Source organism: Oryzias latipes, chromosome 23 (assembly GCF_002234675.1).
Source record: "Oryzias latipes chromosome 23, ASM223467v1".
Taxonomy (NCBI): Eukaryota; Metazoa; Chordata; class Actinopteri; order Beloniformes; family Adrianichthyidae; genus Oryzias; species Oryzias latipes.
The window spans coordinates 2,436,189-2,461,164 of NC_019881.2; the positions used below are offsets into that span (position 1 = coordinate 2,436,189).

The 24,976-nt window shown below is 46.5% G+C and overlaps 1 protein-coding gene and 1 long non-coding RNA gene across 4 annotated transcripts in view; one reads left to right on the top strand and one right to left on the bottom strand.

The window, feature by feature from the left end:
* Nucleotides 1-6,427: 6,427 nt before the first annotated feature.
* The window catches only part of rerg (RAS like estrogen regulated growth inhibitor), a 72,529-nt gene continuing 53,980 nt past the window's right edge, over nt 6,428-24,976 (bottom strand). For 2 of the 3 annotated variants that reach the window (XM_011490862.3, XM_011490863.3), the window contains exons 3-5: nt 20,105-20,161; nt 12,679-12,752; nt 6,428-7,446 (exon numbers count right to left, since the gene is read on the bottom strand). In XM_011490862.3, the coding sequence (XP_011489164.1) occupies nt 7,036-7,446; nt 12,679-12,752; nt 20,105-20,161 (542 nt within the window). In that variant the 3' untranslated portion in view covers nt 6,428-7,035. Of the gene's footprint in view, nt 7,447-12,678; nt 12,753-20,104; nt 20,162-20,382; nt 20,461-24,976 lie in introns of those variants that run through there. The other variant, XM_020714084.2, reaches the window with a different exon arrangement.
* Nucleotides 7,428-11,267, top strand: LOC110017605. Its single transcript, XR_002293043.1, has 2 exons — nt 7,428-10,211; nt 10,556-11,267. It is a non-coding gene; the product is annotated as an uncharacterized LOC110017605 (long non-coding RNA).

Sequence of the window (24,976 nt, forward strand, 5' to 3'; positions counted from 1 at the left end):
TATAGGACGCTCAGCCTCTGCAGAAACACGGTTTCCTCCAACGGATTCATTTCCATCACATGTATTCATCAAAGATGAAAAAGACGTCTTTCATTTGAAAAATGTGATGTTGGCGAACAAAAACACCGACCTTTCATCAAATGATCGCTCTTTTATTTATGGTTGTATTTAATACCAAAGGTCACTAGTCTCTGTGGAGGACTTTAGTGGCACTTTCTCTGTTCCAACCTTCCTTAGAAGTCCCTGTCACTTGAAGATTGGACATCAACTCCTTACTTTCAAACATCTTTACAGCGTTTCTCTAAAAGTTTAAAAAAATGAATTTGATTTATTTTTCTCTATATTCAGGCTAAAGTTTAGTCTGGTTTGCATCCTGTTAGTCTAGATCACGTTTTATTCCCCTCATTTGCCTTTTTTTTGCTGCAGCTTCTTCCACCACTGAGCTGACTCAAAGGCCTAGTGGTGGAGCGTCTGCCTGGATTCTGGAAGGTTGTGAGTTCATATCCACCGTTGAGTAAGACTCTACAAATGGGGTCCAAATGCCTCTAAACCAGATTATAGTGATATCATGAATTATCAAAGTGTAATAAAGCTGTTCCTGTTCAGAAAGTGAGACGCTGCAGCGACACATGACCTGTGGCCTCTGCAGGAGGTCGGCGTGCATGAGTAAGAGGTCGGCGTGCACGAGTAAGAGGTCGGCGTGCACGAGTAGGAGGTCGGCGTGCACGAGTTGGAGGTCGGCGTGCACGAGTAAAAGGTCGGCGTGCACGAGTAGGAGGTTGGCGTGCACGGGTAGGAGGTCGGCGTGCACGAGTAAAAGGTCGGCGTGCACGAGTAAGAGGTCGGCGTGCACGAGTAGGAGGTCGGCGTGCACGGGTAGGAGGTCGGCGTGCACGAGTAAAAGGTCGGCGTGCACGAGTAGGAGGTTGTCGTGCACGGGAAGGAGGTCGGCGTGCACGAGTAAAAGGTCGGCGTGCACGAGTTGGAGGTCGGCGTGCACGGGTAGGAGGTCGGCGTGCACGAGTAGGAGGTCGGCGTGCATGAGTTGGAGGTCGGCGTGCACGAGTAATAGGTCGGCGTGCACGTGCAGGAGGTCGGCGTGCACAAGTAGGAGGTCGGCGTGCACGAGTAGGAGGTCGGCGTGCACGGGTAGGAGGTCGGCGTGCACGGGTAGGAGGTCGGCGTGCACGAGTAAAAGGTCGGCGTGCACGAGTTGGAGGTCGGCGTGCACGAGTTGGAGGTCGGTGTGCACGAGTTGGAGGTCGGCGTGCACGGGTAGGAGGTCGGCGTGCACGGGTAGGAGGTCGGCGTGCACGAGTAAAAGGTCGGCGTGCACGGGTAGGAGGTCGGCGTGCACGAGTAAAAGGTCGGCGTGCACGAGTTGGAGGTCGGCGTGCACGAGTTGGAGGTCGGCGTGCACGGGTAGGAGGTCGGCGTGCACGGGTAGGAGGTCGGCGTGCACGAGTAAAAGGTCTGCGTGCACGAGCTGGAGGTCGGCGTGCACGAGTAGGAGGTTGGCGTGCACGGGTAGGAGGTCGGCGTGCACGAGTAATAGGTCGGCGTGCACGTGCAGGAGGTCGGCGTGCACAAGTAGGAGGTCGGCGTGCACGAGTAGGAGGTCGGCGTGCACGGGTAGGAGGTCGGCGTGCACGAGTAAAAGGTCGGCGTGCACGAGTAGGAGGTCGGCGTGCAAGAGTTGGAGGTCGGCGTGCACGGGTAGGAGGTCGGCGTGCATGAGTAAGAGGTCGGCGTGCACGAGTAAGAGGTCGGCGTGCACGTGCAGGAGGTCGGCGTGCACGAGTAAAAGGTCGGCGTGCACGAGTTGGAGGTCGGCGTGCACGAGTTGGAGGTCGGCGTGCACGGGTAGGAGGTCGGCGTGCACGAGTAAAAGGTCGGCGTGCACGAGTAGGAGGTCGCCGTGCATGAGCTGGAGGTCGGCGTGCATGAGTTGGAGGTCGGCGTGCACGGGTAGGAGGTCGGCGTGCACGGGTAGGAGGTCGGCGTGCACGAGTAAAAGGTCGGTGTGCACGAGTAGGAGGTCGGCGTGCAAGAGTTGGAGGTCGGCGTGCATGAGTAAGAGGTCGGCGTGCACGTGCAGGAGGTCAGCGTGCACGAGTAGGAGGTCGGCGTGCACGAGTAGGAGGTCGGCGTGCACGAGTAAGAGGTCGGCGTGCACGTGCAGGAGGTGGGCGTGCACGAGTAGGAGGTCGCTCCACAGGAGCGGCGGTGGGGTTGCAAAGTGGGTTCAAGAGTTCAAGGAATTGTTTTTCCCGTCTGTCTGAAGGGAAGAGACGAGGAGGTGGCTGTGGTACAGCGGGCTGCCCCGCTCAGCACTCACTGCCTGGTCCTTGGAGGACTTCAGGACTCTGAGGGGAAGTTTGAGTCTTTTCTTTTCATTTACAGAGATTATCCTGGGATTCACTGGGATAATCTGGGATGATCAGTTTTCTGTGTTTGCTAACTTCCTTCAAATAAATTTAATTTCTGTTCTTTTTTTGTTTATTATTGGTTGAAAACCCAAAATAATTCAAAAAAACTTAAAAAACAAAGAATTTGAGTAAAATATTTAAAAAATCAAAGCATCACAAAGGATCAGAGTTCTTTTGAGTTCAGCGCGGGAGAATAGAAACCAAACAGGAAGCAGCTGTGATGATCCATTTTCTCAACCTCGTCAGCCCAGCTCCTCATGGGGGGGGGGGTTTGCCCTGGACGGTTCACCAAAACCATCACAGGGCAAAGGGGCGGAGCCACGTCCCAACTCCTGATCAATACACAAACAGCCTCTAAACATTTTTTGGATTGACAGAAGTCATTTCTGATTCGTACAAAGTGGGTCTTAAGGCTAAATGAGCTCAGCAGCTCAGCGTTTTTCCTCATTCTATCGTCTTATTCATAACAGAAATTCAGTCAAAAAAAAGTTTTTAAAAAAGAACATAATTTTTATAAAAATATTTTTGAAATCCATTTTTGTGTTACTGAAGTCCCCCCCCCCCAAAAAAAAAAGAGTTTTCAAAAGTTTTCAAAGAGAATTTATTATAACCCTTGTGCTATCTTAGATGACCCCCCCCCCTTCCATTGAGGTGTTCTCCCTACCATGACAAAGGTGGATAAAGGTGGAAAGATTTCATGTAATCCATGGACACCAGTGAAAATCACAAATCATTGAAGAAAAAAGGTTCAGAGCACTGTCTAGTGGGTCTAGATGACCCAACTCCCAACGTTAAAGTGCCTAGAATAGCACAAGGGTTACATAAACTCCAGAGTCTAGCGTTTTCTACTTTGGGACTGTCTTTGCTGATGATGTCATCAGCACTGACTGTCAGGTTTTTCAGAATAAAGGTTTTTTCGTTTGCTCTCACCGTTCTGGACTGCAGAGTCTCTTCTTGCACCAGATGTTCTGCTGGTTCTGGATCCAGTGTGGGTCCATGGGCTGGACCCTTGGCGCCGCAGCCCAACCATTTAAGGGGCCCGGGTCTGGGTCCCCCTGTACCCAGCGGGTTGTGTCGGGAGGGACATCTGGCCGGCGACAGCATCTCATCCAAGCCACCTGTCATAAACTGGCCAATCAAATGCCTCCATAAGAAGTAGGTGGAGTCACATCGAATGTTTGAAAAATTTAATTGACAGGTTCTCCTAAGTGGAAGGGGTGTGGACTTCCAACAAGCTAACTTCTGGTGGATGAGAGTGGTTGCCATAGAAACGAGGACTCGGACCGACTCTGACCAATCACGTCGTCTGGCTTTTAACGCGGCGGCGTCCGTAACGGTCAAAAAACGGCGACCGAATTGACTTCCTTGGGTTGGAGATGGACGTAAAGCATTTTCCATGGATGATGTCACTCTCACTCGGTCCAGTTCTCGTATACAGTCGATGGGTGATTCCCATTGACGTGGCATTGCTCTCTCACCAGGAGAACAAACGTCCCAAAGAATATCATTCCATGTGTTTTCTGCACCATGAGGCGCTCGTAAAAGCAAAACAAAAACGTGCACCTTGTCATCTGGAGCGCCGTACTGTGCAGAAAATACAGTAATTGTGAAAAACTCACGTTTCTGATTATTTTCTCTGATGTTTTATCATCCAGTACATGTGACGAACGATGAAAGCATCAGCTGTTTCCTGATCTGGGAGTCATGGGTGACAGACTTTTACTTGAAAAAATCCATGGATGTTTTCAGGAATACTAAAGCTCACAGCCAAGCGTCTCTCAATAAGACGACTAATAATTGGAACATCCCTGGGGGGGGGGCACACATGTCTCTGGAGCAGGAATCCGTCCTGATGACGTCCCACACTTCCTGTTTAAACATGCAAACAGGGGGAAGCGGAGGATTTGACTGCTCTGGTAAATCCGCCACATTTCTGACCGACAGGCCCAGCAGACCAGAGTTTGTTGGAGAATTAGTCCTTTTTCCAGCAGATATGAGGAGTTTGATCGCCTTATGCATGTTTACTTGTGTTTATTTTTAGGAGTTTACTTGGCTGCAGATCTTTTCCTGAAAGCCACTTGACAGGATTGGAGGCGGGGAGGGAAAAACCGGAGGAAATGGAGAGGGGTAATGCTCCCTCGGTAAACAAAGCCATTTTCCTAAACTCTTCTTCTGTTGGTTTTTCTTCTAAATAACAAATACTTCCTGTCAAAGTTATGAAACACGACGCCTGATTTTAAAGCTTTTTTTTCCCTTCTTGTTGCCGTGGCATCAATAAGTTCTGCCAGAAAATGACTAAACGTTACCAAACCAATAAGAAACCTGATTCATCTGAACCTCCAGCTATTGGAAAAGCTGGCATTGTCCTTTCTTTTCTGCAGGAGGAGGAGGAGTGTGGCTTCTTACCCCGCTCATTATAAAACTTACCATTCTTGTAATTACCCAGCCGATAGCAGAGCCACGCCCTTCTGCCCCAGCCAAACTAAAGAAGGGTTTCTGTCCTCCCCCCGAGCTGGCATCTGGAGTTACAGGGCGTAGTTTGGGAGGTTTCCTTTCTAAAAGCAGCGCTCTGTTAGGAGTCGGTGACCCGCAGCAGCCCTCCTCACTGTCCCGCCGCCTGAGGAAGAGGAGGAGGAAGAGGAGATGGCTGGTTTTCCAGGCCAAAACGGAAGACAAATGTGCAAATGCACCAGCGTGTTCCACATCACACGAACCCGTGAAACGGCGGCGCACAAAACGTTAGTCCTGCCTGAAAGGTCAACTCTCACAACGGCAGGAGTGGGCGGAGCTAACTCCAGTCAACGTGTCGTTCCTGTCTTCAGAAAACTGAGACGAATGGTTGAGTCAGTAAATGTCCGTCACCACGTCGGGACATTTGCCGTGGAGTTTAGTCACTTTACTTTGTGTTTGTTTGAATTAATAAAATCAGATTTCAGTGCTGCTTGAAATAATTTACACCTCAGGCAAATTCTAACCAAAAGTTATTTCAACTAGAAAGAGTTTTTTGGGCTTTTGATGATATTTGACACATAAAGAAATTGACGTGTGACGTGTTTGTGTATCGCTGCACAGAGATGTTATAAAATCCTGCTGCAAACTAAACATGAGGAGGTCTAACCCCCAACCTCCAAGTGAGGGAACTCCTCTGAATGCCACGTTTTGGTTTCACCTGTTCAGGGTGTCCCCCGCTTTCCCCGGTTGGCTCCAGCAACACCGTGACGCCAAAAGGGATTCAGGGATTGGAGGACATCTTCCAACTTTTTCCCAGCAAAGTCCACCTTTCAGTTCACTTCCTAGGTCTGAACTGTAGCTTTACCTTGTGGATGAGTACACACCCAGGCTGCATGGTGGTGTAGTGGGAATGGTTTGGTCCAAATTCCACCCGGTTCTCCGTGTTCAGGTGTGGGTTTTCTCCGGGCGCTCTGGTTTCTTCTCATGATCCAAAAACACACTTCACAGGTTCATCAGGGATCCTGAATACTCCTTTAGCTGTAAACGCCTGTGATTGTTTGGTCTTGTCCAGGGTGCTCCAGGCCTGGAGGTCCGGCCTCCTGCTGGTTTCCCAGAACTCCTGCCTCATCTGCTGCTGATGACCTGGACCAGATGTGTTCAGCCAATAAGGAGCTTCAACGGCAGGTTGGTTGGAAAACATGTTGGCCCTCCAGGCCTGGAGTTTGACACCTGTGCCAGGGTGCAACCCACTTTTCCCCGACAGTGGCTGGGATAGGCTCCAGCAACAATGTGACCCCAAAAGGCATTTAAACATGTATGGATGGAGAATTTAGACCCATAGGTGGCCCCCCCATCAGAGTTCAGGTGAGCTTCAACCTAATGAAGGACTATCCACGAGAACCCCCCCAACCCTTTGGTGTGGACCAACCTGCTCAAGTGTGCCGCAACTGTACACGTCAATGTCATCTGGACCCCATAGGATAGCACAAGGGTTAAGGGGGTTTCACAGTGTGATGTCACTGAAATCAAACAGTTGAGGACAGACCTGATGGCACAGCTTTTAATTACACAGACGGTTGTTTGGGCCAAACTCAGACCACATCTACAGACTCACAGCCTCTTTTTATATCGTCGTCCACTCCAGCTGTAGGACACAGCCGGGCTTTAGGCCGTTTACTACCATATGTACACATGTACAGATGCATTCTTGGTTAAATATCATAAAAGCATCTGCTCATCAGATGCGATGAGCGCCTCCTTAACCTCCTGTTTGGTTCCTCAGACAGAAGTGACGGACAGACAGAAGGAACCGGATGGTTTTCCATGTGAGGCTAGAGAAACAGGCTGTTAGATCTGTGTTTGTCTGCAGCTATCGGCTGATTTTAATGCTTAAATGCGGAGAACATCATTTCTCACACCTTCACCTGCGACTGTATCGTTTCGTCAAGAGTCTTTTGACCCAAACTGGAAAAGAAATTCAGGCTAAAACTTTCAAATGTCTTCTTGCAACTCTCAGAAGTTGCAAGAAGACAAAGAAAACGCGTTTTGACTTCTTTTTTGGAAATAATCAGAATAAAAAAAACATTGACAGCACGTCTCCTGCTGTCAGAATCTACTGTGGGAAAACTGTCCTCCCCGCCGGCGCCGCTCTTTCCTAGCTGCTGATCTTGGTCAGCATCTTGTTGATGGCCTGTTTGACGTGGGTGGTGGAGCTGCGGCGCCTGGCTTTGCCTTGGACCGCTTTGCGCCGCCGCACCTCCCTGCATAGCTCGTGGAAAGCCTCGGCCACGGCGCCGCCCTCGTCGGCGCAGGCCGAGCACTCGTAGAAGGCGCACGCCATCTCGGCCGCCAGTCGCTCCCCCTCCTCTGTGGCGACCTGACGCACGTGATCCAAGTCGGACTTGTTGCCCACCAGAACCAGAGGGACGTTCTTGGGCTTCTTCACCTCCTCTAGGAGACTCCGGAGTGGAGCCACGTCCTCAAAACTTCCTCGGTCCGTGATGTCATAAACGATGATGAATCCGTCCCCCCAGCGCATGTGGCCCTCCCTCTGCTGGTTGTCTTCCTGTGACAGAACAGAGAAAAGGGAGGAAGTTGTTCTTTTCTCCAAGCACACTGACAAACTGATAGATTTGGTTCATTCGTCACTTTATTCCAATTCCAACATTTTGGACTAAAAGCGATTGACATTGCAGGGGAGAATAAAGGAAATGACATCACAGGTGAATGGAAAGGTGATGATTGTTTTAGATGCATCAGCGTCTTTGCAGATGTTTAGGAGTAAAGTCTGCTCCTGACCTGCAGACGTGCAGCGGAATCATCTTTCGTTTCAATAAATCACATTGTGAGCGCTAAAGTGATCTGTTAACATCTATGCCTCCAACTTGTGGAAGAGTTCTGCCAGAAATTCCCACATTCCAAGACAAAAACGTCTCCCAGCTGGGGTCTTTCTGCGTGGAGTTTGTGTGTTCTCCTCGTACATGTGTGGGTTTGCATGGTCCAGAAACATGCTTCATGGGTTCATTGGTGACTCCCAGTGGAGTCATGGGGGTTTGTCTCTGCGTGGGCCTGTAATGGACTGTCCAGGGGGAGTCCCGCCTTCACCTTTCAGCAGCTGGGATAGTCCCCAGCAACCCTAGAATGGACGTATAGATCTGTATCAGGTTCTACGTGTTCCCTGGTTCCAAAGTTGACTGGCCTGAGGGGAAGAAGCTCCGCCTCATTCTGGTTTTGCCGTCATGCAGCAAAAGCCACCTGGACAGGTGAGGTCCCTCCAGAGTCCTCTCCTTGGTCCACAGCCATTTTAGTCATGAATGCGGAAAATGAATCAGTTTAGTGTAACCCAGGTTACTAGGATTTGTTAGAGGAGTTTTTTCTATCCTGTAGAGGGCGCTGTAGGTTGGGAAGCACATAAGAACATGGCGGAGGGATACGTGAGTTATGTGATCTGTGAGCTGGACTTCAGGTTGGAAGAGAACGTGAGCAAGTTGTCCACATTCTTTTATATGTTTTCCCTGGAAAGAAAGACAGTTATCTTCGAGATATTGCCTCCCAGATAATACGTTTTTTGTTTGACATTGACAAAGGATTTGGTGAGTCAAATAATTAATATATAATCGATATTTTTTCTTTATTATAAAATATGACTTATTTTGATATTGTTTTTTATATGTAAGATGATTGCAGACAAAATGACATTATTTGGAGTTTTCTTTAGTATCTTGACTGACTTAGAACTGAGCTAATGAGCCACGAGGTGCCGTTAGCTTAGCAAGCTAACATTCGTGTGAACTAGCCGTTAGCGTGGCCAGTATTTAAGTGCTGTGACTGAACTGTATATGTATTTATATATATTTTATTTTGTATTGCACTTGCATGACTGTGTGCATGTGTGGATTCACCACCGTCGTGAGAACACACCGCAGAGAATTGAAGTATGGTGATGGCGAGCCGCCCACGGAAGTCTGAACACGAACAACAGTAAAATGACCTTTGAACCCTGATTGTTACAAAGGAGAAACTGAACACTGCGTTCGATCGTGGTAGGAGACTGACAACAGGCGCTGAGTCACCGGGATCTGAAAGAACTGCTTCAGGACGGAACAGACTTCTCATTTCTTTTTTGTTTTGATTTAGAGAATTTTTTTTATTTTTTTATTGACTTTTTGTGAACCAATATGGTATAATGAGTTTAAATTGAAAAACTGTAAGATTCATTAAAGGAAGAGTATTTTTGTTGTTGAAAACCTTGCAAGATAAAATTTGACCAACTAATTTTTTTTCGATATAAATTTTATTTGGGTTTTCAGGTTTAATTGTTCGTGTAATCATTTGAGTATTTGATAGTTAGCATCCATTTATAAATAACTTAATAGTTAATATTCATTATTGTGGTTACTTATTTTCTTAAGTCTATTCAGCTGCTGCTCTGAACCTACAGTTTATTCTGGTCCAACTCACACAATGTGAGTGTTAATTCACACACAACTGCTTTTAATCTACACAACTGATGGTTAGATTAGAAGAGGGGACATCAGATTCCTGTGAAAATATTGAAAGTATTCAAATAAAATGTTCTGCTTCCATTCAGACAGCTTAGTGTCCATAACAGGGTTGAAGTGTTTCTGGAACCACATCTAGAAAAAAAGGATCCAAGATAAATGGAAACAAACGCCTGAGATGGGAAAATGTTCTTTTCTGATAGTTAGACATTTCCTTGATTACTTGGAATATACCTACAAATAAAACAACAAGTCCAAAGAAGTCTGTGGACCGTCTGACGTCCTGCAGACTAGGACACAAGAACAGAGATGTGTCTTTGACTTTAGGCTCTAACATTGCAGCGTTCACATCTTTCAAAGCACAAACTGAAGGTTGTGGTTGTTTGAAGAGCACGACATGCGATGATGACTCTGTTCTTTCTGGGGGCAGATCACTTGTTTTCTGAGCTAAAAGCTAAATGGTTGAAGCTCTCAGAAGGTTTTTTATTAAAGCTGACGTGCATTTCTGTTCTTGTTGCTCCTCAAAAACTTCTCAAACTGGAGCCCCCGCCCATAAAAGCCTGGAAGTCCTGCTTGTAAAGCTGAAGTGTTGAAAACCGGCCGCAGTGCAGTGAGGAAGAGCGATGATGACGGCGCTGAAGTGTCGCAGGGGAAGCCAGCCTCCAGCGGAACGCCCACTTAGAGCCGAGCTGTAGCACATTTATCTGCTGCAGGAGGACATGCGGCGGCAGGAAACGTCAGTGTGGAGCGGCGTCGGTTCTCACGTCCACGCCAACAACCGCTGACTGTCGCCACAGGAGGCCGGAGCGGCTGACTCAGCGGCTCTCAGGTCCTTTTTTCTAAAATCTCCCCCCATCAGAAAACGTCACTTCGTTTGTTTGAGAAAGATGGCTTCATTTCTAATTCATGTTACTCAGGATGACGCTGGAATAAAAGCTAAATTACCGCTATTTTGATTTAAAAAGTAAAATCCTAAAAAAGGACCTTCCATCCGCTCAGAAACACAACAAAATGTGTTGGAAAGAGGCTAAAACTAAACTACTATTCTGTCTGTTCCATAAACTCTGAGCTGAGTTGTTAACCAGATTAGGATGTTGTGGGGAAATGACATGTTCAGACCTAAATATGTCAATTTAATTATCCTGTTAAAATGACTGTTTTCCTTCTGTGCAGGCAGACGGGAAGTTGGGCAAAAACTCACTTAGGAGGCAGTTCGGCCGAGGACAGGAAAACAACCGAATAAATCCGCTGACTTTGTTTAGCAGACTCAGTCGTTGTTCGTCACGATGGCGTGTCAAGAAAAAAAAAACACGTTCAAAGCAGAAAAATAGACGTCAAGTTTATGAAAAACCCAATAAAAGAGAGAGAAGAGCTGAGAGTTGTGACAACGTTCCCGGATAATTATCATTATGATCTTTTTAGCTGAAAGCCAAACATCCGTGTTGTTTTCTCGGCCACAGATGTTTCTGTTGGCGTGGTGCACCCCCGCCCCCCTTCCCGTCACCCCACAGCTAATGCTAAAGGGGAGCAACATTGGAGCCGTCCAGTTCTGATCCAGTTCTGATCCAGACGTGTAAAACGAAGACGATCTGCAGCTCGAGACCCCGCCCACTGTATTTGTGATGTCACTAATACCATCATTTTCCAAAAGCACTTTTCATCTGCTCTTAAATGACAATTTGAAGAAAGAAATGCAATTTTAATCTCAATTCTCTTCGTCAATGTCTTCTATCATCAGAAAAAAGCACTAAGGACATTTTAAAACCTTAAGTTTAGTCAAAGTGGATCTTTAAAGACTGCATTCATACTGAAATATGTATTATTATTCTTTAATTGTCAAATGTATGACGCTGTATGGATATGTGTAAAAAACTGAAAACTCAAAGCTCGTCTGATTTTTTTTAATTCACTTTTCACAAATATAAAACCAAATGAGGGGAATTTTTGACAATTCTAGAAGGAATTGAAAATAAAAATGAACAACTTTCTATTTCTACTTTACATCTTGTTCAATGAATCTGTGTCTCTTTAGTGCAGCTTTCACTGCTTCAGGAGAAAATACAAACACGTCTGCGTCCTTCATCTAACACGGTTATCTTCAGGATCCTTCTGGATTCAGCTGGAGGAAGAGGCTCCTCATCTTCCTCTTCTCTGCCATTCACTCCTATTGGAACTTCAGAGACTTGTTCTGAACATTTTCCTGCAAACTCACAGAGAAAATGTTCACTGTTCATCTTCCTCTTGTTCTTTGTGCGAGCAAAGACCTACAGAACTTCCTCATCGTCATCCTCCTCTTCCTCTAAACCAGTGTTAACCTCTTTTGAGACAAAATGCTGCTTTTCCTTGATAAAAACCCCAAAGGGACCCCACCAACTGTCTGATCTTTCATACTTCTTCCTCCTCAGGGTGAAACTGTCTGGATGAACGAGCTCCTCCTGACCGGGTCAATGCTTTTTAGTCTTTATAGTCCCTGACTGAAAAACACTCCTCTAAACTGAGAGTGTGGGTTTGTCCTTCAGGGAAAATGAGGCTGTTTCACTGGAGCTAAAGCCCAGCACCCAAACCCCCACCATGATGCCACCTCCACCAACCGAACCTGCAATCTTCTGATCAGAGCTCGACTCGGGAATATATATTTATTCCCAGCAGGACTCATTAGAGGAACGTCTGATCACAGAACTCAATGACGTCCTGAGACAAAAGGCTGGAGGAGCCGGCTACCTGTCCAGGTGATTTTACACACCTGTGTTCAAGGAAGAGACTGCAGAACCTGAATGGATTCTCTGTTCTTAAAGACCCACTGACTAAAAATAAATGTTTTTCATGTGTTGGAGGACAGAAATAAAGAAAATAAAGATTGAAAGTGCAATTTCTTCAAATTGTTGTGAATCAGGAGCAGACGAAAACATGCAGTTTGAAAAAGATCTGTGAAGGAGAAATTACGCTGGGCGGGGCCAAAGTCTTCCTGCTCCGCCCCTTTCTGATCCTCCACCTGCAGACCAACAGATCCATGAAGGTCTCTGTTTTCCTGGAATCTGGATCAGAACCGGACGGATGGACGGATCTGATGATGTTGGCAATTTTTGTTGGAGTTGTGAGAGGCTGTAAGCTAGCAGGAGAGAATGTAAACAGAGAGCTTTCAGCAAGAGGGAGGGGAAGGGGGATTTCTAATGACCTCCTGCAGAAACGACGTCCTGGAAAACGACACAGGGGGTTTGTGGATTTTGCTTAAAATCCCAAAGAAACGACCACAGAGAAGGTTTGTGTGTGACCGACCGATGCGGTTCTGGTCTCACCTGCCCAGCCGTGTCCAGAATCTCCATGGTGACGACTTCGTCATCGATGTTGGCCTGATGGCGGTACGTGGATTCTGGAAACAGAGGACAGTTTTTTTCACAGCTGTCAATCAGATCACTGTGTGGAGGCGAAACATGATGCGGCCTTCATTTGTGATGAAGGACCCGACCGCCCAATCAGGTGTTTCCTGTTGGCTACGGGGGCCAGGCGGGTTCAACTCTGCCTTTGTTTGGTCAAATTGAGAGAATCAAAGCGAAAGAAGCCTTTCTCCTGGAACGGTGGAGGTGAGGACACCTGCAGTCCTGCTTTTTCAATGCGCTGCATTTCAGTCAGCAGCTCTTTAGTCGTGGCCACCGGGATCCACATTTCATTTTTTTCACACGGAATAGAAGTCATTTCACAAAAAGCTCTCAGATGTCTTGGAATTCAACGTTTACACCTCAAAATGTCTCGGTTTTGGATTTTTTTCATTCTTTCGGGGCTGCTCCCTTCAGAGGTCACCTGAGCCGACCTCCTGCCTCCTCCACGCTCACATGACGCTGGTGTTCATCATGAATCCCTGACCAGCATCTCCAACGGGGGCGTCCTTATGTGGACACGTTCACTCCGGCCTCCCTGACGATCCTGAACGTCTCGCCTGAGCTGCTCGTCCTCCGTCCCGGTCACTTCTACAGCGAGTCAGAGACGACAGAGGGAGCCGTTCTTCCATCAGCGGCGAGGACTTGAGAAAAGTATTTGGGTCTGGTTTACAAATCTGATTAAAGCCAAACTACTTTCAGAAAGACGGAGCAGCATGTCGTGTCGTTTGAGCTGGAAAACATCGGAATTTCTTTGGATTAATCATTTCACCCCATATTTATTTTTACTGTACACGACATGTTTTAGAGGTTTTCTTTGTGAATGAGTGGTTTTATTTCAAGAAACAGATTTGCTTGATTTAGAGAAACTGGAAAGTTTTATGTGTCTCATAATTTACTTACAATCTTGGATTTTAAAATTGACACACTTTAGTCAGAAATAAGGATAGTTGGACTATTGTAGCACCTAAAGCAGCATACAGACTACTTTAAAAATATGTCACTTTATTTGAGCAATACACGTTTATTTTACAACACAATATTTCCAATTACCAGAGAAAAATACCTAAATATGAGAGTCTTAAGAATTGATTAAGTCCTCTATTTTTTTTAAACAAGGATAAAACATCCTACAGCCTGTGTTTTTTAACACCCACTGTATTCTGACTCGCACATTTTAAGCAGCTACACCCCAACAGCAATTTTAGACTTGTGATAAATAAGAAAAGAAGTTTAATGTTATTAAATAAAAATGTTTTTTTTTGTTTTTTGATAAAATGTCATTAGTTCCAATTGTATTGAAATTAATTCTGAATATGTTGTTTACGTTGTTATTGTGTCTCACTGCAGTTCAGGGGGATATTCCAGAAAGCAGGTTATGCTAGCTCCCACGATAAGTTTGAGGCTAAGGAAGTTAATAACCTCAGCTTTCTGTTCCAGAAATGGAGGTATGTTTCAGGGTAGGTCAAGTTGCCATAGCAACTCATGCTCTGAACATAACCCGGTCTGGAGCAGGTTTAGTTGAAGGTTAGTTTGTTTACAGAGAGGTGAAGCAGCATGGAGTGTCCATTTGAAGATGATTTAGTGGATAAGGAGCTCAGATAATACTTTTTCCACCATGAGAGGATGATAAGATCACATATGGATGTTGGAAAGATAAACTTTTTACTTTGATCTAACTTATTTGTTTCAGTTAAGATAAATACTTTTTTTTGTTAAGTCAGTTTAAAAATAACACGTAGTTATCAGACACTTATTTAACTTTCATTCAAATTAATTCAATAAAGTAGGTGTAACTTTGGTGTTGCTGTTAGATCGGCACCGCAAGGGATTGTGGGATACCATTCCCTTTGCCTGTCTGGACGGATTTGGGTTTAAGTGTGGGTTTTTGACCAAATGTGTTTAGTTGTTTAGCTGTTTTACTGTGTTTTGTCTAGTTATTTTGTCCTACTACGCTTAAGTCTCTGCACCATGAGTGAGAGGGAGGAAGAGGATGATGAGTTTTATAGCACCACTACCAGCTGGTGTTATAATGACAATGATGGAATATTCTTAAATGAATTTATGCATTTTGTGCATATTGTTTCGTTCTTTTTATTGCTATAAAATGAGCATATCTGCCGGCTCAAACTTAGACATATGAGAGTTCAAGAATTATAATTAATTAGGATGGAAAAAAGATTAATGCAGTAATGTGACATTTAGTTAGATAAATATGTAAATTTGAGTTGTATAAACAATTATTGAGTTTTATAGACGTGAATAAATTTAACTCAATTACTTGTTACCAATAGAAGTAATTCATTTAAGTTGGCAAAATCAGATATGTTATACATATTTATGCGTCACAATGAAAATGGAAATAAGATCAGAAACTCGTGTGTTTACTTTGTCTGTTCCTTTTCTCCAAGCAGAAACTCTTTCTTTTGCTGATGATGCAGCCGTGTTACTTTTTTGATGGGCGTATAATCTTCATACGCCGTAATTAAATTCTCAGATTCCGTCTCACTAAAATATAGCGCTTTCTTTTTTTCTCCACGCGTTTCCATGGTGACTCCAGAAATCGGCGATCCATTGAGAATGTCTTTATGTACCTTCCGTGCACGAGCATTAACCCAGGGTTACCAAGTCGAGCGTAATTACGCCAACTCATACCCGGTCTTTTGGAGCCGACATACCCAGAGTAAGCAAGTTCAGGCGGATTTCAGCCAGAGTTCAGGGTTAAAGTCAGGGGAGTTTAAACATGCTTCCTGGAATCCTGGAATACCCCCCTGGGAGGTATTCAGAAGTTTAAGACCCACGGGACAGTAGCCAACCTCCCTGGACGTGGCCGGAAGAGGAAAATTGATGACAAATTGAGGAGACGTGGAAATGTATCCAAAGAGCCCAGAACAACCTCCAAAGACATGGCGTGACAAAGGCGTGTCAGGAGGCGGGCAGCCCCTGCCTACAAAACGCCACTCGTTGCAGGAATTTTATGTCACATTTTTTCATGTTTACTTTTCAAATCCTTCAGTAACTTGTGTTTTTTTTCTGTGGCTGGTGACTCCAAATCCTGATGATTTCAATTTTAGGCATTTTTGTCTGCCTTCCATCATAGCTGGACTTAAAAAAAACAATTTTACCAAACGAATTGAAAAACGGAGAAATGTTGAGGTTGAAGTGATGGAGGAAGATGAAGACTAGCTGATCACCTGCCGGGCTCTCCCCCCAGCTGTGCCCCCCCCCCACCGCTCCTGCGGTTGAACTGCACACCAGTGACGTCAATGAATGTCAAAGAGAGCCGTGGGGGGGGGGGGGGCACGTGCAGCAGTTTGCTTCTCCCAGGGCCTCACACTGAGACTTGTGGGACGTCTATTTCAGGAGGCAGCTCTCCACGGGGGCTCTGCTGAAATCGGCCTTCTCCTCTCCTGAACTGGAAACGGTTCCAGGTTGCTGATCTGTGGCAGCCGGAGGAGCTGAGGTCCTCCTGGTGGAGATCCACAGAGAGGTGCAGATCCCTGTCTGCATTCAGTCGTCTGATCCAGCAGGATGACACTCCTGAACCTGCACTCATGACTGCAACGACGGTGAGAATCGCGAGGAGAACGGCTGGAAACTAGCAGCTAATACAGACTGAAGCGACGATCACATGTAACACAGGTTCAAGAAGGCGGGCTCTTCTGACCCTATAACCCTAACCCGGAAACAAGAAATGTGCTGCTCACATTGGACAAGCAGGAGGGGCTTTAACCGTTTACTAGGCATGTCTCATCTGCCACTGATTACCTGGATCAGGTGTGTTTAGCCAATAAGGAGCTTCAATGGCAGGTTGTTGGACATGTTGGACACCGGCCCTCAAGCCCGGATTTGGACACCTCTGATTTAGAGTAACCAGTTAACCTATGAAGCGTGTTTTTGGACTGTGGGGGGAAGCCGGAGTATAAACTCACGCATGCATGAGGAGAACATGGAATCTCCACATGGGAAGGTTCCCGCCGGGTCTCAAACCCTACTGGTCTACTGGCTAACCACTGCGCCACCGTGCAGCCCTGCACACATTTACCACAGGTTTGGATTTACCATAGGTGTGTTTAAAGAAATCTAGCGTTCAGATATAAGATACTTTAATGTAATCAGACATTTAAAAGACGGTTTTGGGCCACATGAAGTTAACAAATGAACTGTTGATACGAATGTCAACAAAAGCACTGAATGTACAATTTATACGACTATAATGTTGAAGAAATGCTCAAAGCAGACAAAGAAACATGTGTTTAGTCTGAGTGATCTTTGGAACAGCTGTTTAGAAAAAAACAACATTATTTTTATCTGAAAATGAACAAAATTTAAACCTAATAGATATAATAAAGCCTCAGCTTTACAGCTTTTTTTTATCTTAAGTTTGATACGTCTCTGCACGAATGTATAGCTGCTGATTGAATTGTTCTTGCTTTGATTGCTTAAAATAAACCATTTTTCAATAAAACAAACTAAAAATCCAAAACATAAATGTGACATTTGTTTTGTCAGACATGCTGCTCTTATATAATCGTAAAGGTTTTACAGTTGATCTGCACAGAAATGAAAATGTTTGTTTTATTTAAAAATAATAATCATTGTTTGTTGATGACATCATCAATGTATTTCTTATTGGGCTACAAAGTTGTTCTTTAATCAACGAAACAGAAACTACTTTAGAATTGAAATGTCTGTAAATGATTGATAACATTTATTGACACTTATCATTTTTTGGGGGGGGGGATCCTCTGAACTTTAAGCTTTTTTATGCAATAGCAATCATGAAAAATGGCGGCGGGGTCCTGATGGGTCTGACCATCGAGGCGTGAGCTGAACGCGTCCACCCCCTTATGGGCAAACAGAGGCGGCGCCGCGTCATCACGCCGTGAACGGAGAGCTGCTGGGAGTCATAGTGAGATCGATGGAGGGCAGAGCATTTTTAACGCCCCCCCCCCCCTGACTGACATGCCCTCAATAGGGTTTTGATGATGCCTCCACCTCTTCGTGGCGACTCTGACGCCACCAGCTGTGCTGTTCTTCACATCCAGCCGTCCAGCTGAGCTTTGCTGGTCGTCGCGCCGGTTCTCGTGGTAACCAAGGAGGCCGTTGCCCCCCCCCCCCCCCCCCCTTAGACTCCAAAAACACGTTCCTGATGGAGTTTCCTTGCCGCACATGCAGCAGGGCGCTGGAGCTTATGGCAACACTTGGTTACATCATCGCCACGGTGACAAGAGGGAAATAATTAAAAATAACAACGACCCCCCCCCCTCTGGTCTGACCTTCTAATAAAAACGATTTCTTTGCCAAAAACTTGCTTCATGATGAACAAAAGACGCCCGACACTTCGGCACAAAAGAGTTTTGGCAAACAGCGTCTGATTGACAATTAATACCAGAAAACTGAAGAAAAAAAAATCTCTCACAGGATTTGTTTGTTTCCGCCGATTTAAAGCCGTTTATGTCAGAGAAAAAGACCGGTTTCTAACTGCTGTTTACAAGCAGGAAACAAAAAGCTTCCTGGAAATGAACCACTTTGTCTTTGTGTCCTATATTTACAGTGCTGAGTGGTTTCAGCCGCCGCCGCTGATTGGAAAGGCCACTCGTTTAGAGAGGACTGAATCACTTCCATTTGTCCAGAAGAAACCTCATCTGTGGTGTTAATCAAATGAACAGTTACTCTCTGAGCTTTTTCAGAAGAAAGAAAAAAGAAATCGCCATGAACAGAATGACAAGTTAGATCAAATAAACGCGGCGGCAAAAACTAAAAGCTGCAAGAACCAGAACTCTGCAGTCAGAGCAGCAGGAATTCTGGATTGTGGTCCTGAAATTCTCAACCAGATTCAGATGATTGGGCTAACAACCCAGAATTACAATGGGGCATCTTGGATAGGTTATAAAGGCAGCAACAACTGTTCATAGGTATTTTGTTTTGAACATGTATTTTGAGAAACCGTTAGTTATGCTGCAACAACAGGAAGAGCTGATTCTGAGAACACAGTCATTAAAAAAACTCCTATTCACTCCATGCATCCATGAATCTATCTGACAGTCATCTATTTATTAAGAAGTCTCCAGCTTGTTCAGAACGCAGCAGCTAGATTGTTAGCAGGAACTAGCAGAAGAGATCACATCACTCCTGTGTTAGTTTCACTTGACTGGCTCCCAGTTGATTCTAGAATCAAGTTCAAGATCCTCCTGTTAACCTATAAGGCCTTACATGGAATGGCCCCGTCCTATATTAAGGACCTCATAGTCCCTTACCATCCAATGAGAACACTTCGCTCGCAAAATGCAGGACTGCTTGTGGTTCCTAGAATTAGTAAAAGTACGGTTGGAGGTAGAGCGTTTAGCCACCAAGCCCCTGTCTTATGGAATAAACTCCCAGCTCATGGAAGAGAGGCCGACTCAGTTTCTACATTCAAAGCTAGACTGAAAACATTCCTCTTTGGACAGGATTATTGTCAGACTAGTTAGTATTCAGAGATTATTTAACTTACTGCCCCCCTACCTAACCCACTGTAATGGAGTTTAGGGGAATAATTACAATTTTTATTAGATCCATCATACATGATTCTCCGCAGAGGGAAGATGGTTTCATAAACCGGGCCATGGCGGCCCCTCCCCCCGCTTAGATTAATACTATATTGTATTGATATCCTAAAAATGTAGATTTTCTATTATAAATACCATCCACTTAATGTGCCATAGTGCATGAAACTTACTATTAACATATTTGAATTAAATTTCAATAACAATCAGTTGTTAGAAGCTGCTAGAAGTTAGAAACGGAGGAGCGTTTGGTGCACTGGGGTTCTGTCCTCCGTTCTTGATTATTATTCATCATTTAGTTCTCCATGCCTCTGTTTGGTGCAGTGATTCATGTACTCTCCCTCTTTGCCTCTCCCCTCCGGGTGAGTGGGATTGCTTCCAGATTCCAGACCCCCCCCCCCCCCCCCCCAACTCCGTCTGAATGAAGCTCGTCTGCTGGACTTTATATATGTAGTTGTAGAGTCAGATAAGTTAATTCTTCTCTAAGAGTTCTGGTAAATCACCTGTCCGTCCTGGGGGAGGATCCCTCCTTCATGTGGACACCCCTGAGGTTTTTTCCAAAATCTGTTTTTTTAAGGAGTTTTTCCTTACCGCGAAGGAGGGTCTAAGGACAGGGATGCCAGTTTAAGGATGTAATATTAAACTACACAAATAAAAGTGAATTCAATTTGTCCATCCATCTTTTTTTTAAGTCATTTTTAGTACCTTAAGCTGTACAGTTTTAAAGTCCACATTGTAGTGTTGTTGGAGTGGACTTGTCAGGTAAAAATGTGTGGATAAAGTTCAAAATGTGCTTTTACCAAGGGTGGGGTCGTACTCCCAGATGAAGCGTCTTGTCAGGAATCTCACCACCAAAGCTGCATAACATAAAGAGACAAAGAAATATTGTTACATTTTTACATGTTACTGGTCAGACTGTTGTGACATTTTCAATAGAATAGAGATGTTATGAAAAGCATCATGACGTGTCGTGAACAATGCTCCTCACATCAAGCTGCTGCTCCGAACGCACACTCATGTAAAAACCCTCGACTGTTTCTCCATTCAGACAATCAAAATCACTTATCAGAGCTCAGACCTGCTGCCATCTGCTAATGCATGCAGCAGTTGCCCCGCGCCCCGCCGCTGCCTCCCACCACCACAACCACGCACAGCCGACCCGCCGTCCTAATGGCCTCACCGTCAAGCAACATATAATCTGCACAGAAATGATGAGCCTCTTCAGTGGTAGCCTGCTGATGACGCAAAGCCAACAGCACTTTGCTCTCGCAGTGATGTAATAAGAGGCTATCAGACCAGCAAACACACAACGATGCAACTGAACAAGGAAAATGAAACTAAACTGGACTTCTGATGTTTGAAGAGGAAATACATTTTAGGGGGGATGTTTAGAAATTTGTCCAATTAGATCCTCACCATGTGTGGATAAAACGGATAAGATGGAAACTGCTGCTTTACGATATCCATTCATTTTCTACCGTTTTGTCCTTTTAGGGGTCACGGGGCTGCTGGAGCCTATCCCGGCCCCTTGTGGGTGAAGGCAGGGGACACCCTGGACAGGTCGCCAGTCAGTCGCAGGGCCGCAATCACACACCCATTCACTCTCACACCTAGGGACAATTTAGAGTTGCCAATTGACCAATGAAGCATGTTTTTGGATGGTGGGAGGAACCCGGAAACCCTGGAGAGAACCCACGCATGCACGGGAAGAACATGCAAACTCCACACAGAAAGGCCCCCCATTGTTGTTCTGTTTCAGGTCCCCCAGCCGGGACTTGAACCAGGGGCCTTCTTGCTGTGAGGCTATCGTGGGGGTTAGGGCCCAGACACATTCGCAAATACCAAGAACCGCCCCCCACTCCACCCCGCCCTCGCAGCTGAAGAATGTCCGTCATGATCCTCGCTCCTTCGGAAACATTTCTGATGCTTTCTAAAACATTTATTCCAGATCATTGGAACATTGGAACACAATAGACTCTAGCATAGCGGGCTTTATAACTGTGCCCTAAAACCAGCTTCCTCCTTCGTCATTCAGGTCAGGTCAGGCGCCATGTGAGTGTCGGGCACGGCGCGTCAATCGGGCAGCGGCGTGTTTTGAGCGTCGATTCTCCCAGAAGAGGCCGGTTTTATTTATCAGCCATTCATCCGGATTATTCGCTGCAATTATCTTCCTCAGCGTTTCAGGATATTTTCCACCCACTTCTGAGTCAGCTGATGTCTTTCTCCATGCAGGGGCACAAACTTCGGTTACAGCGATTCGGTGGAACCAGATGTTGCTCGCTGTCAAATTGTTTTTAGGAGCCAGCGTGCTCTTCATCTCCGCCCCCCCTTCAAGAATTCCCGTAGCACCTTCCTCGGATGCAAAAGTCTCATACAAGCATCTTGAGTTATCTGAGCTTTTGTGATGAACTGGAGGAAAATATAATAATAATATTAATCAATTACTGAATTTATATTCCTATGATGATGATCTGTCTGAGGCAAGTCGTTAATTGAACTGAATTGTCCAGTTTTAAAAAATGTTTAAAAATAAAATAAAGCAATGAACGATCTTGGAAAAAACCATTTGGATTGTACAGTTAGTATGGGATGAAAATCATTTCTTTTTGTTTTTAGTCCTTCAAAGATGTCGTCAGGAAAACTGGACTGCTCCATTCCAGAGCGAATCCAACTCTCACTGCCCCTCCATTTAGCAAAGTGGTGTCTTTTTTTCTGTTTTTGGGAAGCAAACAACAGCTTCACTTTTGAAAGTGACCTCTGACCTGTGATAAAACATCCATCTATGCCAGAAGTGCTTTCCAATTAACTCAGAGGGGGAAAGCCGGAACGTTCCGTCACGCTGCTGGGGGGGTTGAGTCCAGCCTCTGAGCTCAGGACAGAGGCTGACGGCCTGAAATGAGTTTGTCGTTTGGCCTCGTTGAGACGCACAGACAGATTCATGAGGATCTGTTTTCATGACCTCCACTGAGCTCTAAAGTCGGCCCTGTTGGTTTCGTTTCTCTGGGAATCACAGTCGCGACGACGATCATTCACCTTTTTGTTGCCAGATCTGCACTTCCTGTTGAGGGCTGGTTTTTATATTGTTTTTGCAGCGGCGGCCTAGATTTCTGGTGGCAGAACAAACGGTGGGGTTTAAGGTCCTCCCCGCATCGGAAGTAACAGAATCTCCTGCTTTCTGCTCCCATTTGAAAGAGGAGCACACGGAGCAGAGAGGAGCCTTTGTGAACACGCATGTGTGTGGACAACAACAATGAGTTTCAGGTGAGTGATCCACAGGAAGGAGGAATCAAGCAAAGAACGAGCGTTAGTGCACGATCAGCTGTTTCAAAGCTAGAAAAAAAAAAAAACTTTCTCAAATCTTCTGTTTGGAACTTTTATCAGCATTGATGGACAGAAAAGCAGATTTCTCACCAGAAGTGGCAGAACTTTGTGATAAAATATGGCAACAAGAACAGACAGATTTTATCTTGAAAAGGTGAATCATACTAACAGAATTGATGACAACAGTAGATTGGACATATGCTTCACTAATGTAACACATTGATGCTCGTTTAGCTTCATGAAACAGGTATAGTATATTAGAACATTTATTCAGATAAACATAAGGAACCAAGTCAACTAAACTCTTTTTTTTAACTGAAGTTTTGTTTTTTTAAACAAGATATAACACAAATGTGAATGAAATCAAACAAAATAAATCTTAGAAACAAACAAAAATAAAGAAAATAAGACATGACAGCAGCCGTTGCAAACAGCTCCAGAAGGTCTGGGACTGGTTTGCGTTGACTGTCACATTGTCTCCAACACGTCTGTGGATCTGCTGTCTGTTTGCGATGCATCGGAACAATTCCGCCAAGCTCGGCGTGAAACCGAGCGGCGCTTCTTCTTCTGTGTCGCTATAGGTAGCAAATACTGATACACAGAGCTGCAGCACCCTCTAGTGGTCGTTGCTAATTATTTTTAATAAATCAGATAGAAGTCGCACCCTGGGGGGGCCTGGGCTTGCTCCGGGGGGGGGGGGGGCGACGCTTTCTGGCTCCTCTCTCTCTGTGTGGGGTGGGTGGTGCCGGGCCTGGGGTGTCGGCGCCTCCGGGGGTGGGCCCCTGGGCTGGGTGGCCCTGGCCCCTTTGCTGGGGGTGGGCTGGGGGACGGCTGTTTGACCACCGGGGGACAGTCTACCAGCTGTCCCCAACTTACCCCCTTCCTTATATAACCTCATATTAGGGTGAGGGGGTGGGGGGTTTAGCCTGCGATGCGCCTTGGGGGGGGGCTACTTGGGAGTGGCCCCCCTCCTATGGTTGCCGTATGGAGTGGGCCCCCCCTCTTTCGGTTTTATTTGCACCTTAGACACGTAGGGTCCTTGGTAGGGGGGGTGCTTGGACATCACTGCCAGCAAGCAGCAGATGTCCTCCTGGCACCCTACCCGCCAATTTTAACCGCACCTTAGACATTTAGGGCCCCTTGGTGTGGAGGGTGAGGGGACATCACTGTGAGTAATCAGGAGATGTCCCCTTAGTGCCCTACTCGCCAATTTTAACTGCACCCCCCTTAGTACACACACCCCTCCCCCTTCAATATATACATTCAAACATAAACACACACACATGCACACAAACACCCTCTCAAACACCCATACACGCACACACATTTTACAAGGAAGGTGGGACCTGGGTCCATCTGTCCCCTACCCCGTCCCTGGTGGGGGGTGTGGGCCCCTTGGCGATGGCGGCCGTGTCCCTTGGGTGCCGGCTCCCTGGGCCCGGCGGTGCTCTCTCCGCACGGTGGGGGGGTTCATATTACACCTGAGCCGGGGGTGTTCGTGTCCCTGGGGGGTGGGTCCTGGTCCTTGCCCCTGGGCGCTGGGCCCCGCCAAACTTCCAACATGGCCGAGCCTGGTCGGGCCATATTTATAACATCCCTTATGGGCCGCCCTTTTTTCCCCGGGGTTCCCCCCTCCTGGGCGGGGGCGGCGGGCCCCTGCCTTGCTCCTACCTGGACCAACCGTGGGCCGGGTGGGTGGCTGCCTGGAGTGCGGAGCGGGTCTCCCTTGGGGGGTCCTGGCTCGTACCTGGGGTCGGGGCGGGGGGATGCCCGGAACTCCTGGGTGGTGGTGGGGTGCTCGTCTGGGGCTGTGGGCGTCCCTCTCCGGTGGGGCCCTGCGTTGGGCTCTTCCGGCGCGGCGGGGGGCTGCTTTCCTGGCTGGGCTGGGGCGGCGCTCTCTTTCCCTCCGTGCCTCCCTGCTCTCTGGCTCTGGGGGCCTCGCGGCGGTCCTGCTGGCCCTGGCCTGGGTGGCGGTCTTGGTCGCCCGGGGGGCGGTTGTTCCCTGCCTGTTCCCGTGTGGCGCTGGGGGAATTCCGGCTGCCGCTGCTGCTGCGGCGGGGGTATGGGTGTGGGGGTGGCTGGGCGCTCCTCCTCCTTCTTTTCACATTCCACCATCCATTTTAGAAGAACATAAACACTCACCTGAGCACAGGTGTTAGCTCACCTTTGCACTAATAGTTTGCATGATTGAATGAATGAAAGATTTCACACTAGTTGGTTTAAAGGCATAAGTATGCGTTCGTGAACACTATCTGTTTTGTGTGCATGTTGACATGTGGACATTTCTGCGGCTAGCAGGTGTGTTGATAATATTTGAGTGTGTGTGAACAGGCCCCGCCCTTTTTGTACTA